Here is a 19,795-nt window from a genome sequence, read left to right as displayed (position 1 = left end):
TCTTGTCATATCTTTGTCTGGGTTTCAAGTCATGATATGTTGACCTCACAAAAAATGTTGAGAAGTATTTTCACTTACTCTTTTCAATATAGTTTCTGTAGATTTGGTGTCATGTCTTTCTGTAATGTTTAAAAGAACTCACAAATAAAATCACTTAGGCTTACGTTTTTTTTGGGGGGTAAAGTTTTTAATTACAAATTCAGTTTTAAAAATAGCTATTGTGTAAATATTATTAATTATATCACATTTGATAGTGTAGTTTGATTAAATCAGGATCCAAAAAAGTCCATTCATTGCATCTATTGCTATGTCTTTTCATCCTTTATAATCTATGACTTACCCTTCCTCTTTTTTTTTTTTTTTTTTTCCAGCTCATCTTTAAAAGAACTGGCTCATTTGTCTTTAGAATTTTCCACGTTTTCTATTTTGCCTATGGCATTGTACCTGGTGTCATTACTGTTTTTTCTGTTCCTATATTTCCTCTTCATTGGACTTAGATCTAGAGGTTTGATCAGATTCATTCAGTTTTTTTGGCAAGAATACATCATGGGTGGCTGTGGGTACATCACTAGAAGTTAAATATTTCTTGCCATCTGTTTCTCTTTGTAATGTCAGAGCTATTGACTATGATTGTCTAGATCTATTATTTCATTAATGGCTACAAACTGGTGATAATTCTGTTACTCTTTTGGTACTAGAAAACTTTAAAGAAAAACTTTCCCTCATCGACTATTTTCTTATGCTGGAAAGACTACAGAGTAAAGGCTGTTTATATAATAAAGGCTTTGTTCTTTGTCTTCTTACCACTTTTCAAAATAATTAGTTGGCTCCCTAGAATCCTCCAAAGGTGACCAATGAGGTGTTTTGTTTTGTTGTATCATTATAAAGTAATGCATTGAGACATAATTGATATGTTTCAATCTCTGCAGTTACTGTTTTCATTGATGGCATATACATCCTGGACTTTAGCAGATAATACTAAATTCATTTTTCAAAGTGGTTGTATCAGTTTAATACTCCCAAGAACAGTATATTTTTTGAAGCATACTTGGTATTTTCATACTTTACTTATTTTGCAAATATGATTGGAGTATAAGGGTGTATTATTGTGGTTTCACTGCTATTTCTTAATTTTAAAAAATTTAGGACATTAAGTACTGACATTGTACTATAGATGAGTAAAACTTAGCTGTCTTGTATTTTCCCAAGATATTTACTACTTCTTTCTTAATTCTCAGTATAATTATAATTTAGGTTTCAATCAACATTTATGATGATGATGATGATTATTATTATTACATTTTAGAGACAGAGTCTTGGTCTGTTGCCCAGGCTGGAGTCCAGTGGTACCATCTTAGCTCACTGTAACCTCAAATTCACGGCTCAATAGATCTGCCTGCCTCAGTCTCCCAAGTAGCTAGGACTACAACAAGCACGTGCCACCATGCCTGGATAATTTTTCTTTTTTTTCTTTTTTTTTTGTAGACAGGATCTCTCACTGTGTTGCCCAGACTGGTCTTGAACTCCGCAAGTGAGACCATGTGGTATTTGGTTTTCTGTTTCTGAGTTAGTTCACTTAGGACAATGGTCTCTAGTTCCATTTGTGCTGCTGCAGAGGACATGATTTCATTCTTTTTTATGGCTGCCCAAGAGGAGTTTGTGCAAGCAATCCTGTCTCATCCTCCCAAAGCTTTAGGATTACAGGTGTGAGCCACTGTACCTGACCGTATATTCATTATTTGATATGAGTATAATCATTACACATAATTTAGTTCACTTTGTATATTATGTTTATTTTACCTTTCTTCCACCTCTGTTTGTTTTTCATGGAGTCAATAATTGCCTTTTTTAATTCATTAGTTTCCTATGTATATATATATTACTAATTTTTCTAATAGAACTATAATGCTACCCTCAATTTTGCCAAACATCAAATAATCTATTAATTTTCCTTCTTTTTCTTTTTTCTTTTTTGTTTGCTTGTTTTGTTTTGTTTTGAGACAGAATTTTACTCTCTGCCCAGGCTAGAGTGCAATGGTGCGATCTCGGCTCACCCTGTAACCTCCGCCTCCGGGGTTCAAGCAATTCTCCTGCCTCAGCCTCCCAAATAGCTGGGATTACAGGCATGTGCCACCACGTTTGGCTAATTTTGTATTTTTAGTAGAGACAGGGTTTCTCCATGTTGGTCAGGCTGGTCTTGAACTCCCGAACTCAGGTGATCCACCTGCCTCGGCCTCCCAAAGTGCTGGGATTACAGGGGTGAGCCACTGTGCCTGGCCTTCCTTTCTTTCTTTCCTTCCTTTACTTTCTTTTCTTTCTTTCCTTCTTTCTTTCCTTTCTTTCTACCGTGGGGACATCAGAGAGCCTTCCCTCCTGCCTCAGTCTGGTTTCACTGTGCTCTGCCTATTACAGAGCTGTTGCGTTGGGTTCTTGTTCATTGTTCTTGGAATTCTTTTTCTCCTCCTTTGTATTAAATCCCGTTTCACCCTTCTCAAGAAAGAGAAATACTTACCTAATTATTCAGATTTTAGTGTGTGGAGTTGCTGTGGTTAAAAGTTCTTAGGAAAAAGTTATGACTGGTGTTCTCTTCTGTCCTTCTCTTCCATGGTGGGAAATGGGGTGGATGGCCTGGCAAGGTAAAGGGAATGGATAAATGATTGAATGGTAGAGATGTTGATACAAGGACCAAAAGCCCAGCTCTCTTTCTCTCTTCCTTTCTGCCAGGGTACTTCCAGTTTGGGGTTAAAGCACCAGCTGTAGCCCAGAGAAACCCCACAGTAAGCAATGGGACCAAATGTTCTCTCTTGTTGTAAGTGTCTTGTTTTTTCTGGTTCCATTTTTCATGTGTCTGGATGACAATCTTGAGATCATAATTGCAGCATCTTAGATTCAGGCTTGGATGTAATGGGGGAAGGGCATGAGGTGGGCCAGTATTGGAAGAAAGCAAACATGGTTTGTTCTGAGACTAGTACAAGTAGTTTAGGAAAAATGAATATTTGTGTAACGGAAATTTTTCTGCATTAACATTTGAGGCCATGTGGATAGCTAACAGTAAATATTACTGTGCCTTGATTTTTCCATGTCCCTTTTGTATTTATTGCCCCTAAGAGAAAACTTGTGGAGAGGACTAGCTGTGGTTTGGGAAAGAACTCTTGAATTCTGTGGTCCCTTGGTCAAAGTACCATTTTATTTTTTATTTTATCATTTTATTTTAGATTCGGGGGGTATGTGTGTGTGTTTGTTAAATGGGTATATTGCATACTGGTGGGGATTGGGCTTCAAGTGTACCCAATACCCAAATAGTGAACATAGTACCCAGTAGGTTATTCTTCACCCCTTGCTCTCCCCCACCTCCCCACTTTTGGAGTCCCCAGCATCTATTAGTTCCATCTTTATGACCATGTGTACCCATTGTATAGCTCTCATTTATAAGTGAGAACATGCAGTGTTTGCTTCTCTGTTTCTGAGTTAGTTCACTTAGGACAATGGTCTTCACCTTCATTCGTGTTGGTTCAAAGGACATGGACATGATTTCTTTCTTTTTTATGGCTGCACAAAGTACCATTTTTTTCTTTTTTTCAGATGGAGTCTCATTCCGTCGCCCAGGCTGGAGTGCAGAGGCCGATACTGGCTCATGTGATTCTGGGTTCAAGTGATTCTCCTGCCTCAGCCTCCTGAGTAGCTGGCTGCATGCCACCATGCCTGGTTAATTTTTGTATTTTTCTTTTTTTTGAGACAGAGTCTCACTGTATCACCCAGGCTAGAGTGCAGTTGTGCAATCTTGGCTCACTGCAACCCCTGCTTCCAGGGTTTAAACGATTCTCTTGCCTCAGCCTCCCAAGTAGCTGGACTACAGGCGCCCACCATCATGCCTGGCTAGTTTTTATATTTTTAGTGGAGATGGGGTTTCATTATATTGGCCAGGCTGGTCTTGAACTCCTGACCTCGTGATTTGCCTGCCTCAGCCTCCCAAAGTGCTGGGATTACAGGCGTGAGCCACCACGCTCAGCCGATTTTTGTATTTTTAAGAGAGACAGAGTTTCACCATGTTGGCCATCCTGGTCTTGAACCCTTGACCTCAAGTGATCCACTTGCCTTGGCCTCCCAAAGTGTTGGGATTGCAGGTGTGAGCCCCTGCACCTGGCCTAAAGTACCATTTTAATAGTCCTGCAAATCTATCTTTTCTAACATACTTGATTTAATTGGTTAGATTGTCTCAAAGATTACAATATGGTGTTAAAATTACCTTCTTGTCTGTTATATCCTTTTGAGATGTGAGGACTTAATAGTAGCCGATAAACAATCAGAACTTTCCTGTGTAGAAAATTCGAAGTTCTCTAAATGGTCTGGAACAAGTGTCCCATAGCAAGAAATAAAAAATAATCTTTGCATTGCATAGCTGTTAAATTTTATAAATAAATATGGAATAGATGATGGAGCAGTGCCGAAATTCATTTTTCTTGGTTGCTAGTTTAAGAATAAATCAGGCTCAACAATGAAAAAGACACTTGCCCCCCAAAAATCATTTGTTGAAGCCCTAACCCCCATTGTGACTATATTTGGAGAGAGGGCCTTTAAGGGACGAATTAAGGTTAAATGAGGTCATAAGGATGGGGCCCTAATCCAGTATGACTGGTGTCCTTATAAGGAGAGAGGCATCGGGGATGTGCTCACCTGGAGAAACGGCTATCTGAGGACACAGAAAGAAGGGAGCCATCTGCAAGCCAAGGAGAGGGGGCTCAAGAGAAACCAACTCTGCTGACACCTTGGTCTTGGACTTTCACCCTCCACAACTGTGAGAAAGTAAGTTTCTGTTGTGTAAGCCACCCATCTATAGTATTTTATGGCAGCCTTAGCTGACTAATGCAGATACATAACTCACTCAAAAAATGAACAAAATTTGCATTTAAAAATGTAAAAAGGGCCGGACATGGTGGCTCTTGCCTGCAATCCTAGCATTTTGGGAGGCTGAGGTGGGCAGACTGCTGGAAGCCAGGAGTTTGAGACCAACCATGGCCAACATGGCATGACATGTCTCTCCTAAAAATACAAAATTTAGCCGGGCATGGTGGTGCACGCCTATAATCCCAGCTAGTCAAGAGGCTGAGGCATGAGAATTGCTTGAACCCGGGAGGTGGAGGTTGCAGTGAGCCGAGATTGTGCCAATGCACTCCAGTCTGGCTGACAGAGCAAGACTCTGTCTCAAAAATAAATAAATAAATAAATAAATAACTAAATAAATAAATAAATAAATGGCAGTTAAAAAAACTGCAAAACGTAAAATATGCTAATTTTAGTAATAATTATTTGAGTCCTTTATATGTCGCAAGCTAGGCATAATACTGTCTCAATCCATCACCCATACAAACTGGAGGCTTTGAGTAAAGTGTCATTCTCTACTAAGTGTATCCAAGGCTTTGTACTTTTCTTGCAACATTTCTTTAAAATTATTTCCCAATAAATTTAAAAAATATATAAAAAAGGATATAGATGATGACCTGAAACAACAAACCCCCACCCCACAAGTTTTCCCAAATTGAGGATATGCAACTCAGATTGAATGTGTATATTTATTATAACCTCCAAAATAATTTCACTTGGTACAACTGCTTCTTAAAATCATATCAATATCAGGCTCAGAATTTAATTACAACCAAGCAATTCACAAAAACACTTTGAGCAACAAAACATGCTTAATATTTCTTTGAGAAAGATCCTTCAAATATGTGTACAGCATCACTGAGAGTTACACAAAACTGTTACAAGGTGACCAGTAAGTGCCCCAAATCTGCACTTCTGATATATATGAATGGCTAATGTAACCACATTTGGGAATCTTTACATCTCAAAATAAAGCTCTTTCTGATGCAACTTGCCATCCTTTAAAATGTTAAAGGATGTTCTTGGTAATTCCTTAGGAAAGTAAAACTACACACACTTTCAGAGAAACAATAAGCTGCTTAGATTTTTAAAATTTTTTCTATTATACACTTTAATTATGGGTTATTTATTAAAGACTTTAAAAAATTTATGTTATGTTTTAAAAAGTACCAATTAGTGAGGGAAAAAGTTGAAAACATTTACCAGCATGTTAGGTTCTCCTGAAATCACAGTTTTCTGGATAAATAAATGTAATATCACTAAACAATTTTCACTATGTATTTTATACATAGCCTGGAAAGAATAACATTTTGGACTGTAATTTTCACATCTTAAATAGTATTTTTTTCTTTATCCCTTTGATAATACTAAACTCTTTCTCCTAAAAATTTATATCTATTTTATAGATATCAATCTTACTATGAATTTTCAACTTTGACTAGAACTTGTTTATGAAAAATATCTAACATCTGCAACTTCAGCTGGTTATACTGGAAGGAGAGGGCTTGCGATAATTTTATTATACCTTGTATTAACAATAAACCTTCTCACAGAGAAGAAAATACTTTAAATACCTTAAATCATATGTACAACAATAAAAATTCACATTTCATGCTTTAGTGAGACACTTAAATCATCCATAAGGCAGTCCTCATAGTTTACTGGAATAGAGCCTTTCTAATATCTGGGCCTCTGCTGTGTGCCAAATACGACGAAGCTCTGGATGTTAGGAAAGCAGCCAAACTTCTGCCATCCTCCTATCAAGTAGAAAAACTGATAGTAGGTCTTCCCAGCCATCAAGTTGTGACCACAATCCTCTGTCATAGTGGGGTATTAACCGACGTGCTGCAGGCCTCAGGACCCATGTGAGTCAACTCGATTGTTTGCAAAGTGCTCAAAAGCCAGGATGTTCTCTAATGTGAGTTGTAGGATGATGATAGCCCTTCTGAGCACAGCTAAATGTGACATGTATGTGTCTATTGCACAGGATTTTATAAGGGTCCAGAAACAGTACTGTATTTCTTTCCTTACCTATTATATACATTTTTCTGATAAGTTCAGTGTTTCACTGGGAAATGTGACTTGCAGGGAGCTCCCCTTAGGGGCAGGCCCAGCCCTGCCGCTCCCACCAACCTCGTCCACCAGTAAGACACTCTCTGAGTCCTGACCCTGTGAAGAGTCTGAGGTCTCTGATATTCGCAAAGTCCTCAGCGAGGTGGTGTCTTTCTGGGCCAGGCCCATGCCAGGAACACCTGGAAGCAAATTCCTGCCTCCAAGGCCATTTTCACTGAGGTCAGGCAGTGAGAGGTCTGGCAGGAGGGTCTGAGATGTACTGCTGATCTCCTTCAGCTCCCGGGAGAAGAAGGAGCGAGAGTGGCCCGACATGGCAGAAGATGTCCTTCGACTGTCTGAGCAGTGCTGTCCGGAGCGCTCTCTGCGGGATCCGCCAATGCGGCAGAAGAGGCATTTGATCTTCTCTATTGCTTTACTGAGCACTGTCTTTCTCAGGAGGATATATATCCAGGGGTCTAGGATGGGGTTCACAGAAGCAATTCGGATGGCCTGCAAATCTGGATTTTTACTGACTTCTCGCTCCAAACTTGGCTGATATAACTGGTTGACGAATACTCGCACCTGCATAAGTGAGATCCGCACATTTAGATTTCATCATTCATCAACTGGGAAAACATATAAATGCTATGTCTACCTTAGCAATATTAAGAACCTGCCTTCATTTCTCAAGTTCCAGGAAAAGAGGAAGCTACATAACAAGCCTCAGAAAAACCAGTCATGGGCTGGGTATGGTGGCTCACACCTGTAATCCCAGCACTTTGGGAGGCCGAGGTGGGTGAATCACTTGAGGTCAGCAGTTCCAGACCAACTTTTCCAACATGGCGAAACCCCATCTCTACTAAAAATACAAACATTAGGCTGGGTGCGGTGGCTCACGGCTGTAATCCCAGCATTTTGGTAGGCTGAGGTGGGCGGATCACAAGGTCAAGAGATTGAGACCATCCTGGCCAACATGGTGAAACTCCATCTCTACTAAAACCATAAAATTTAGCTGGGTATGGTGGCATGTGCCTGTAGTCCCAGCTACTCAGGAGGCTGAGGCAGGAGAATCGTTTGAACCCAGGAGGCGGAGGTTGTAGTGAGCTGAGATCACGCCACTGCACTCCAGCCTGGCAACAGAGTGAGACTCCATCTCAAAAAAATAAAAACAAAACAAAAATTAGCCAGGTGTGGTGGCACATGCCTATAATCCCAGCTACTCAGGAGGCTGAGGCAGGAGAATCGCTTGAACCCGGGGGGGGCGGGCAGAGGTTGCAGTGAGCTGAGATGGCGCCACTGCACTCCAGCCAAGGCCACAGATCTAGAATCTGTTTCAAAAAAAAAAAAAAAAAAAAAAAAAAGAAAGAAAAGAAAAAGAAAAAGAAAAACCAGTCACTGGAAAAATGCAATTAATATGTTCTGAGTTAGTATGGCTTTAATATTTTTGTAACTATCTTATGATTATCTTCCCTAGAGCAAAGACAGTATACAAAAATGCAATGTGAGTGCAGGTCACATATGTATAAAGTGTTCTTGAGAAACATTTTATTAACTTCATTTCTGCGAGTGCTTTTAAGTTTTTGTAACTCTAATGAAGTAATTTTTTTCCCCCAAAAGCTACTGATTTCTCTTATTCCAGCTGTCATTTTACATAATTTAAAGGGAACTAATTTTATAAGTCAATTAACCATCTAATCATCAGAATAAGGCCAGATTCTTTTATTTTAGTCTAGAAAGAATATGCTGAAAAGTTTTACACCAACAGCAGGATCTCCTGTCACCCAGAATGACCACAGAATAGTTTTCATTTTCTCTATGACTCTGTTCCCCAGTTATAGTAATCACGATGGATGAGTAGGAATTTGCTAAATTTAGAAGGAAGGACATCACATTTCAAATAGACGTAGCTCCATGTGCAAAGTCATGGAAGGATGAAATGATATGTCAACATCTGGGAACTTCAAATGATTCAGCGAATGGAGCATGAATTTGTGTAAACTTACATGATCATTTTATTCCTTAGAGGAAAATGCATTTGTTAAATGTACATGTATATATATTTTTTGAGACCGGGTCTCACTTTGTCGCCCAGGCTGGAGTGCAGTGGTATAATCATTGCTCACTGCAGCCTTGAGCTCCTAGGCTCCAGCAATCCTCCTGCCGTAGCCTCCTGAGTAGCCAGGACTACAGGTGTGTGCCACCGTGCCTAGCTAACTTATTATTTTTGTAGAGATGAGGTCTTTCTATGTTGCCCAGGCTAGTCTCGAACTCTTGAGCTCAAGTGATCTGCACACCGCAGTCTCCCAAAGTGCTAAGATTACAGGAGTGAGCCACCATGCTCAGCCTCAAATTCACTCTCAAAGTATTATGATTTTTTTTTTTGCCTAGATATTACTTCTAATTCCACTGGGATCATTTATATAAAAATCTCATCTGCAATTCATATAGAAATAGCAGGAGTAATTCATATAGAAATAGAAATAGTAGTATCGAAATAAAAATAATTGCCATCTATCTTTAGTAATTATTTACTAATTATTTCTTGCCTTTAGTAATTATTTTAGGTTAGGGAGAAGAGGTTGAGTCTCACAGTCAAGGAAGATACATAAAAACCACAAAAAGGAGCAAGAAGAACTCACAAAAGCATAGCTGGAGCCGTTTAACTAGGGGCAAATATCTCTAACAAGACTTGAGGACATTGCTGCCTTACTATATACAGCATAACAATGAATGACTCATGGTACATGAATCACCTAGAACAGGGATAGTTTAGTTGAGGCTGGTGCCAGTTCACAATGGAAAAGGCGATTCATTGACCATTTGCATGTGTTCTTTTGGCACTTACTAGATGTAACAATATTTGGGTCGGGATATTTCAGAAAGATTTTCAACAATTTGGATAAAAGAAGGAAGTTTAAAATATTTGAAGAAATACATTTCATTAACCTGCAAAATTAAACTTATATTAAATTTATTCCAGAACAATACTGGATCAGTAACGTAGAACTGCATTTCTATTTCTTCCTTAACTGGAATTTAGATCTTAATTAGCTATAGGTCTCTGATCCTCTATCAAAAGATTTTTGTTCATTTCATTTGTTGTTGTTTTGTTTTGAGAACTTACACTTATTGCAAAATCTGACCTAAACTTATTTTGGCAGCAAAAACTGAACTGAACAGACTGTGAAGCCATTTAGTTCAATTTATTCCACTTAGAGTGAATATTCCTATGTTCTGGTCCAGGAGTACTGTTCCAATTCTGATGAGAATATTACATATTTTGCAATATATTATTGATTACTTCTCTAAAAGCCAAGAAATTCTAAATTCTGAAACTCATCTGCCCCTAAATATTTCGGATATGGGATTATGGGCTTGTAAATCTCAGAGAATAAAATAGTCAAAGCCTCTAGCCAAGATGAAATTAATATCTTGATATTTGGAAGACAGCTAAATCAAGAATGAACTGGAATGAACATCAGTATGTAATATCGCCTCTTAAAATACTTTTAGAAACTATGCTGGGATAAATGATAGTAACAAGGCAAAGCATACTTGATTTAAAAAAAATCTTTACTAGTAGTAAAATAAAAATAATAAAATAAAAAATAATAAAAAATATTTTACTAGTAAAATAAAGCATCTTGGTTTCTTGCTTCCATAAGCTTTGTGGTCTTCAGCTATGTCTGGAAACTCAGCAGTTCCCTCAACTGTACAGGCCTTTTCTCAGATGAGGTATTTGTTACTGAGACCCAGAGCTTTTGAGGAACTTAGGATGTCCCCCGCCCTGTTGGTGGCAATCTGGTCTGGACCTCCATGTTGCCTTTTCTGTTCTACCAGTCTGGCTTTCTGTTTAATCATTATTTCTTGACAATGGAGTTATTGGTAAAAAGCATGAGTTCTACATTTTATTCACATCACGTACTATGTTCCTAAGGGTAGAAGAAATGATGGATTTAAATCTGTTAGTATCAAGTCCTGTGTGTGGTCTCTGGAAAAGACCTACGGCCGGGTTTATGTGAACTTGAGCCTTCAAGCCTCCAGGTGGCAGTGTTGCTCCACTCGAGAGTTTCTGATCCTCCCTCCCTAATAAGCACTGTGTAAAGCCATCTCTGAGACTCGCAGAACAGAATTTTGGTTAAGTCTCAACCTGACGTTTCTGAGATTTTTGACACTGAAAATGTTTTATTGCTGGTTGCTTCTCCTGCGACAACCTCAAAGGAAACATGGCTACTACTGAAAGGAAGAAAAATTTTGAACAGTTAAAATGGAATTTGTAGCCATTCAAAGAAGTATATTAGGAGTTAGCATTTTAAAATTTCTGTGGCCTTTTAGAAAGGTCGGAATGTTGTAAAACAATAATAGGTTGTCATAATCAAAGGTGATGAGAGGCAAGGAAAGAATCATTTCTGTGCCTCATCTTATCTACAGCAGCAATGGATTTTGACTAGCATAGGAGGGAAAGGAGGCTATATTAAAAGTATATTAAAATTATGGAAATGGGGGAGGAAAAGTTTACAATTAGTCCAGGCCACTGAACCTGGTCATTCAATGTCTTTTCAATAAAGGGGAATTCACAGGGTAGCAAAAGTATGAGTTTAAAGAGCAAAAGTTCAAATTTGGGTAAAAACATCCTCAAAAGTTGGTCAAACTGGAAAGAATCAATATGAGTTTTACTTTGCAACATATCTCAGTTGAGACTTACTTCAAGTAGGGAAAGAAAAAAGACAAAACAAACAAAAACTCCACGCATCTTGCAATGTTTGAAAACATATAGCAACCTCTGCTTCACTTTAAATGGGCTACTTGACTTGCTGTTTCCAAGAGGGCAGGGACAACCGCAGTTGAGATGGGAACATCTGGAGTAGTGCTTCAATGTCTTGTGAGCGGGTGAAAGCACTTTTCGGAATTCTTGTCTAACAGGCCCTATATGTTACACGACTAAACAAGTTCAGGCAGTTTTCAGTGTTGGAGGAGTGTGTTGCTGATAAAAAACCTCTGAGTCAGGACGGAAAAAAATCATTAAAAAACTCACTGAATACGGCCGGGCGCGATGGCTCACACCTGTAATCCCAGCACTTTGGGAGGCCGAGGCAGGCGGATCACCTGACATCGGGAGTTTGAGACCAGCCTGACCAACATGGAGAAACCCTGTCTCTACTAAAAATACAAAATTAGCCGAGCATGGTGGCGCATGCCTATAATCCCAGCTACTTGGAAGGCTGAGGCAGGAGAATCGCTTGAACCCGGGAGGCGGAAGTTGTGGTGAGCTGAGATTGTGCCATTGCACTCCAGCCTGGGCAACAAGAGGGAAACTCTGTCTCAAAACAAAAACAAAAACAAAAACAAAAAAACTCACTGAATACTAATGACATATCTCCTTTCTTCCAATTTTAAGTATTTTTCTTAGTAGCTGCTAATGTGTATATGTGGTTTGTTGTTCATATTGGCATATTACAGTATTCTAAATTATTTTATTTTAGAAAGAGTCTCACTGTGTCACCCAGGCTGGAGTGCTGTGATACAAACATGGTCATTGCAGCCTCAACCTCCTGGACTCAAGCAATCCTCTAGCCTCAACCTTCCAAGTAGCTGGGAAACAGGCACATGCCAACACACCAAGCTGCATTTTAAAAATTATGTTATTCACACCTTTTTAGGATGATTAGAGATTAGGGTTCAGGAGCAGTGGAACATAACTTGCAGAAAATGCAATCAGTTCAGAAGAAGACGTGGTGACAAGAAAGCTGTAAGGAGGCTATATGCTATAGAGATAGATGCCCAAGCTTTGGAAGCAAACAAGCCTCTGTTCAAATCCTGGCTCCACTCCTTATAACATAGGTACAAATGATCAAAGTGCTTAGCACAGCGCAGCGCCTATCATAGAACAGGTATGTTGGCTCTCATTACGTTTTTTGAACCCATATGTGGAAGCTTGCCCAGTGTGGAATATATCAATAATTTGAAAACTGTAGCTTAGAGGTAGCTTTGGGATACAGTTAATAATATGACATCAAAAACATGTACTTCCTACTTAATAATCTGTTTGCAGGGAATGTTGAAGAAAGAATGTTGAATTCTTGATTAGACAGATTTAGTAATCGACTGTCAAAACAGTAGTAATGCTTTCCAATAAGTGACAAGATCTGTAGCTGGATTTGAATGTGTGTGCTACTTGTTCTGTTCCAAGCACATAAAAGGAATTATCTGTATGTGCTCAGTTATCCCACTGCCTTGTGAAGAGTCCAAAATTGACACAGCTGTTACTAGAAGTTCTTATCACTTTCTTTTTTTCAAGTAAAGAATAGTGGAAAGAATTCTTGACTGGGTGGTGTGTAGGAGAGCTTGGTTCTTGTTCCTTCTAGGCCACTAACTGGCCATTTGTAGAAGGCAAGTTAAATTTCTACAGGCTTTATAGGTCAACCTCTACACTGAATGTTTCTTTTTTGTTTTGTTTTGTTTTTTAAGCTCTCACATTGAATACTCTAATAAGAGACTACAAGAATCACTTCAGCGCTGAGAAAAAAAAAACTTGTTAGGAGATATTCAATACAAACAAATTGACAGGTCAGCAAAGCATGGTGAAATGAGCATTAGATGAGGACTCACCTATAGCTACCCTGTAAGTTGCAGAATGATATAAATTCTTCATTTGCAGCTGGGAAAACTGAGGTGTAGAGAGAGTGAAAATACTGGTCAGCCCTACTTTCTCCTTAGAGCTTTTCAAGATTCAAATGAAATGCTAGATGTGGAAATAACTTACTTTTATGGAACTCAATAGTCTTCAAGTTACTACTACTGGGTCTACAATTTCATGTTATGACTTAAAACTTGCTTCTGGGCATTGCCATTTTTTAAACTTAGCCAAATTTATTTGAACAAATCCAGTCTTTTAGATTCTGTTGTAGTCATACCCAAATGTATGGCATTTCTCTTGTATGTGTAGATATGCTTCACACTCATCTGACATCCCATCAGTTGTTTTATGACTCCACTTCCAGTTTGCCTACAGTAAACAAAAGTATATCTATTTACAAAGTTTTCATCTGTCCTTATAAACTTTTGCTGATCAAATGCTGGTGAAAGCTTTATAGAGATGACGAGTTTACAGTAAGGAACCAAGTAAACACTCACAGGAAGTATTTTCCTAAGAATCTAAGTTTTACTTCACCAAAGCAGAAGATTAATCAAATTAGCCATTCTGCCCCTAGCTGAGATAAATATTTGTTACTTCAGAGTTAAAAAATAAAAGAAACAAGTAAGCAATAAATACAGTTTTGGGTTGCTTGTGATGGGGGAAAATGCCCTTCCAAACCCTATAGTAACTGTTTAGCCCTGAGGCAAAATATTTGATTATAATAATCATCTTAATATTCATTAGTAACTGAAAAATTAGGCACTAGAAATTCATCTAGCTACAGCATTTAGCACCAGGACCTTAAGGGGCTGTCTTGCTTGCATATTTCTAAAGAATGCAGTCCTTTTTGTTTATCTGAAATGTAGACTCTCACTTCTTGTTCTCACAAAATTTTGGAAGTTCTCACTTCCAAAATTCTCCTATATTTTAAAAAACCCTGAGACTGGTTATAAATAGAAGAAAGGACAAAATGACAAGAACCACCTACCCATTACAATATCTTGTCATGTGATGTTCCTTGTAGATCATACTTACACCTTCTCTGATCATTCATTATGACCCAGTTCAAAGAATTCTGAAGGTTCAGCACAGTTCCTTATATCCACAACTAATTTCCCAACCTTTCTCAAATTTCCACTCCAATCTTAGCTCTATTTATGAAACATGTATATTTTGGATAGCAAATTAAATTTTATTTTTTTATACTAAACTCAATACCAACCCAACCCCCTCTAAGAGCTGTAGTTCTTTCTTCCCTGGTGTCCAAGAGGCAAAACCTTGGCTGCTTTTCAATGGCTGCTTGTTTTCCTTATGTATTATATCAAGCTTTCTGAAATTCCAAGTAAGCTATATTTGCTTTGTTAGCCTTTCCAAAGCATTTAAAATAATTCCAACGCTTTGATTTTCCTTAAATGGGATTAGCAACCACTTGATTTGATAAAATTAGATGCTTCATTAGTTTCTTTGGAACTGAAGATAGGCTCATCTGCTTTCAATATCAGAGAGTTCTGAGCTTTAATCTTAATTTATAATATGAATATGAAAACATGAAAAAAGAAAGTTGTAAAAGGAAGCCAAGGAAAACTGTATTTGCAGAAGGGTTTTCGATTAGTTCAGTAATTGCTGAATTGTGGGGGGGTGGGGGGGTAGTATAATGAACCCATCATTTATCACTGATTTATAAACCGATTCTGAAATTAGATTTTAGTACCCAAAACTAAGGGCGACAAACTGATGCCACTGCTATTTGTAGGATTCCTTATTTCTCAAAAAGCTACATAAATACTTGACTAATGGGATTACTTCTTAATTGAGCTAGTTTCAATTTTCAGGTTAAGATTACTTAAAATTTACATCATGTTACTAACATTATACAGGTGAACAGTATTTCTTGTTAGTTAAAATGTGGTTAATCTGCAAACCACAAATACAGCTCCTATAATTTCTCGCCTCTAGGTCCTCAAATAATTTTATGGCTTTGTGTAAGGGCCCTGAATCTTAGGTCCAGGTCTACCACTTCAGCCCACGAGGTGAATTAAGCCTTGTATGTCTTTCTAGATGTTAGAAGAAAATAATTCATCTGTGGCTGTGCAGAAATCCATAGCTTTACAGGCTTACTTCCAACCAAAACACATATAAAGTATGTGCATGTTGCTAACCTTCTAGCTCTAATTCCTCTGTCCCTTTAAGTGGATGTTCTGAGAATAACAACCATTCACTTTGTCATTTACTGTTCTGTAAAACACAAGGCAGAGGCCCAGGAACAGGGGCCCCATCAGGAGCAGAGTTGTTTTTGTCCAAAATCTCACTTTATTCTAGGTTGCCATTACAGACAATAAAATGTATTTATGTGGCTCAAGTGTGACTTAACTCTGTAAATTATATTGGGTCCTGGAATGGCTTAAAGGCTCTTATGGCCAATTATATTTATTACTGTTTATACAAATTGGTAAGAAGCTACTGTATTCTGGCTCTCAGCCCCCTCTAAGTTCCTTCCATTTACAGTCACTTTTATCAGAGATATAATATTTCGACACCAAAGATCCCTGGACAGTATTAATAAGGAAAAGGAAGGAATAATAGCCTATTACATTTTATTTTCTCTTGTTCCCAATAAGCATAAGAAAAAGCAGTTATCTCTTTTTGAGTTGGTAGTTTAGAATTTCCAGGAATGTGGGGTTTTGGAAGATGGAAGAACTCATAACTAGTTGCTTTCAAGAGAAACTCTAGATAAAGTATTGCATTCTTCTGCCCATCTGCTTCTGGTGCATTCCATTTTAGTCAGAGGCAAAGTAAAGAACTAGGTAGGGTTTGAGCCTTTCTGTTTATCATATTTTAAAAGTTAATCCAAAGGCAATTCTTAAAAGATGAACTAAAAATGAAGTGTACCAAAACTCCAACCCACGCTTTACAAAGGCCAAAATGAGAAATGTTCTAGGAGGGAGACGTGATGTAATAACACAATGAGCTGGGTCTGGCCTCAGACGGGCCAAAGGTCCATTACAAGCTGTAGAGCTTTGGCTTGAAGAAACGAAGACAGCCATCTCTAAATCTCGGTTTCTCTAAAATGGTACTGTTTCTTGCACAGTTGTAGAGAATTCAAATCCCATACCCCATGTATACCAGCTTTTCCATAATTAGTCACCCTGAGAAACTTTGCTTTCCTGGCCTACACAGAATGAAAGAAACTGAGTCTGGACCCTGCCCCGTGTATGAATTAGAATTTGTGTGCTTTAAGCTGCCCTCCCAGGGCACACCATGGTAGAGCAGGGAGCCTAGCTTGACTCTGTAGGTTTGGCTGGATTATTTTAAGCATATCATTCACTCCCTCAGTGAAGTGAGGGAGTTAGACTAAAATACCTCTTGATATCTCTTCTAGCTTTAAAATTCTACGCAATCCACCGGGGGGAAAAAGTCAAAAAAACTTGCATAAATCAAAACACCAAAAACCCCACTTTCCTTAGAAATGGTTTACAACGAACAGATCACCATCCCTGACGTTTCAGGTTCTGCAGTTCACAGTTCACAGTACGGAGGAGTGGGCTAAGTTACACTACAGCAGGTTCCCCTCCACATCTAACAGAGGGGGTGGGGGTTTTCTTGGAAGACTCGGCCAATGTCAGGCAGCGAGGGGTAAGGGCTGTCCCGGTAGAGAAAAAAACCCAGGCTTTCGGGAACATAAACTGGGGGATGTGGGGGCAAAACACCTGCTAAATCTCATTAGGACTGGGACTTCAAAGAGGGTTGGGCCCGCTCTGAGAAAGTGTGGGAATCCCAGCCCCGACCTAAAGGAGACACGTTCACTGCCAAAGACTGAGAGGGAAAGCGGGGAGCGGGGAACGGAGGAGGGAGGTGGATGCGAGAAAAGGGCCGGGTGGGGCCCCAGCCCTGGTCACTCACCACGAGCGGGATGGAGCAGATGAGCACCACCAGGGAGGTGGCAATGAGTAAGATGACCATCTGGATCTCGGCGCCCGCGATGCGGCGGAAACTCCGGCGGCGGCGAAAGTCGCTGAGGCGCGGCAAGCCTGGGGAGGCGGCGGGGTGGCCCCGGGAGACAACCGAGGTCACGGCTGTCGCGGCCGCATGGTGCTGCTCGGTGCCCAGCGAGGTGCGGCGCATGAACTGGCGGTGCATGCGGAGCAGCGCGCCGCACACAAGCACGTTGCAGAGGACGGTGGCGAGAATGAGGAAGGAGCTGAAGCCCGCGTACATGTAGGAGTAGGCAGCGTGCGCCGTCACGTTGGTGGTCCAGTCGATGAAGCACCAGGTGTCTGGGTACTGCAGCCGCGAGCTACCGAGGCCCATGTTGGGCAGCGCGCAGAAGAGCACGTTGGACGCATAGACTGCAAAGAGCGTGAGGCCCGCCAACCGCTTGTCCACGTAGTGGCTGTAGAAATAGGCGTGGTTGATGGCCAGGTAGCGCTCGACACTCATGGCGCAGATGATGCTAAGGCCGGACAGGCTGAAGAAGAGCAGAATGAAGGTGCTGTACTCGCACAGCGGCTGGCCCCCGGGCCATTGGCCCTTCATGTACGTGGCGATGGTCACCGGGCTCACCAGCAAAGTGCCCAACAGGTCGGTGACAGCCAGCCCACATACCAGCGTGTAGAAGGTTGTCTCCTTCTGCTCCTTGCGCGACTTGCACAGCACCACGATGGCCACCAGGTTGCCCACCACCCCGAAGATGAACATCACCGCCGGGATGGTCACTGGGCTGTTCAGCCGGTCGGGGCTCAAGGAGGTGGACGCATTGACCCCGGGAGTGGACATGATAGTGGCTGGCGGTGCGCAGCCTTGGAGTGCAAGGCTGGGTCTGGGGATGGTAGAAGAGAGACAAAGCTGCCGTGAGCGGAAATTACCACTTGTAAGGTGTTAGACGCGCGCCCAAGAAACGATACACTGATAAGCCAAGGGGAGCAACTCGATCCTACTTTCTGGATTGTAGCCACTTACCAACTGCGGCCACCAAAATCTCTAGGCTCCTGATACGTCCTGCCAGCAGCACACTCTTGCTGACATTAATATTTATAAACTGCTTCTCCCATTCCTCTTCCTGCCCTCAACCCAACTCACTCCATTGCCAAGATGAATAAGAGCCATCTCAAGGGAAAAGTAGCTCCCTATTGCTATTCCCGATAGATTCTGAGTCAATGAAATTCTCACTGAAAACAAGTTACAAAAGCAATTTGGAGAGCGCGCTCTTCCCTTCTTGGCTCTCTTCGGCGAGCGCCGCATCTCCGCGTTCGCTACCCGTTGACCCCAAAGCCAGCCCAACGCCATCTCACCTGTAGCAGCAGCAGCGGCGGCAGCCTCGCGAGCCCCCAGGGTCAGCTCTCAGATGTCCTGGCCCGCCTCCAACCTGCTTTCACCTTGTCCCGCTCAGTCTGGAAATTGCCAAACCTTCAGCTTCTCAGAGCCGGTCTCAGTGGCTGCCGATTTTTGGACACTGAGGTCAGAGTTGCCAGCTTTCAAAAACTTGGGAAACAAGAGGGGCAGCTGGATGGGTCAGTGAAGAATGGTGCTGGATTTCTTGTTCGCTATTTTTTTTTTTCCTTCAAAGACGAGTCCCAGCTTCGCAGTGCCCGCTGGTCTCGTCCGCTGGAGGACAGCGTTCAGGTGTGAGGCCACGCGCGCAGGTGGCGCGGAGCCTCGGTCCCCAGTTCTGGCCGCCCTCCGCCCCAGCCACGGGCAGCTCGGGCAGCTACCGGAGTTTGCGGCTGCCGCTGAGGCCGCTCCTGGCTACCTGGGGGCGGCTCGGGGTCCACTCTGCCCGAGGCGCTGGCCTGGGGCTGTTCATCTTCCTCTCGGGCTGCCGGGCTTGGAGCTCCGCTCTCGCCTTTCCACCCTCTGTACAAACTTTTCTCCTCCTCCAAGTTTCCCTGGCGGAGGCGGAGGCAAACCGTGCGCTGCCCGGACGCCCATTGGCCGGATTGGAAGGGGGCGGAGCGCGTCCTCCCTGGGCGCCGCTGGGGAGCCCGGCGGGGGGCGGTGTTCGGGCTGGGGCGGGGCTGGGCTGCGTGGGGCGGGGCGGCTCCCGTGGTTTTCCCGCCCCCTGAGCTGCGGAGTGGGAGCCGGGAGGAGACCCTGGGAAGCCCCGGTGCTTTCCCCGGCAACCGCTTAGCCGCTCCTGAACTCGGCTTCCAGTGGGGCTACCACTGAAACCAGCGACCCTTTCCGCCTTGCTGCCTGCCTCTTGGAGTGGACTATTTCTTGAACCTCCTG

At 41.5% G+C, this 19,795-nt stretch overlaps 1 protein-coding gene across 2 annotated transcripts; it reads right to left on the bottom strand.

Moving 5' to 3' along the window:
• Positions 1-5,556: 5,556 nt before the first annotated feature.
• PTGER4 (prostaglandin E receptor 4) lies at positions 5,557-19,424 on the bottom strand. Of its 2 annotated transcripts, XM_015451149.4 has the most exons (4): positions 18,859-19,424; positions 17,471-18,386; positions 13,848-13,939; positions 5,557-7,515 (listed from the first exon to the last, which is right to left on the bottom strand). In XM_015451149.4, exons 2-4 carry the CDS (start codon positions 18,341-18,343, stop codon positions 7,422-7,424), a joined length of 1,059 nt encoding a protein of 352 aa, XP_015306635.3. In that variant the 5' UTR covers positions 18,344-18,386; positions 18,859-19,424; the 3' UTR covers positions 5,557-7,421. The 2 variants fall into 2 exon arrangements, with proteins under 2 accessions (XP_015306635.3, XP_005556840.1); XM_005556783.5 differs by lacking the exon at positions 13,848-13,939.
• Between the last annotated feature and the right edge of the window lie 371 nt (positions 19,425-19,795).

Source organism: Macaca fascicularis, chromosome 6 (genome assembly GCF_037993035.2).
Source record: "Macaca fascicularis isolate 582-1 chromosome 6, T2T-MFA8v1.1".
NCBI classification, from domain to species: Eukaryota; Metazoa; Chordata; class Mammalia; order Primates; family Cercopithecidae; genus Macaca; species Macaca fascicularis.
The sequence above is the reverse complement of the archived record's forward strand: the minus strand, read 5'-3'. Positions and strand labels throughout refer to the sequence as shown.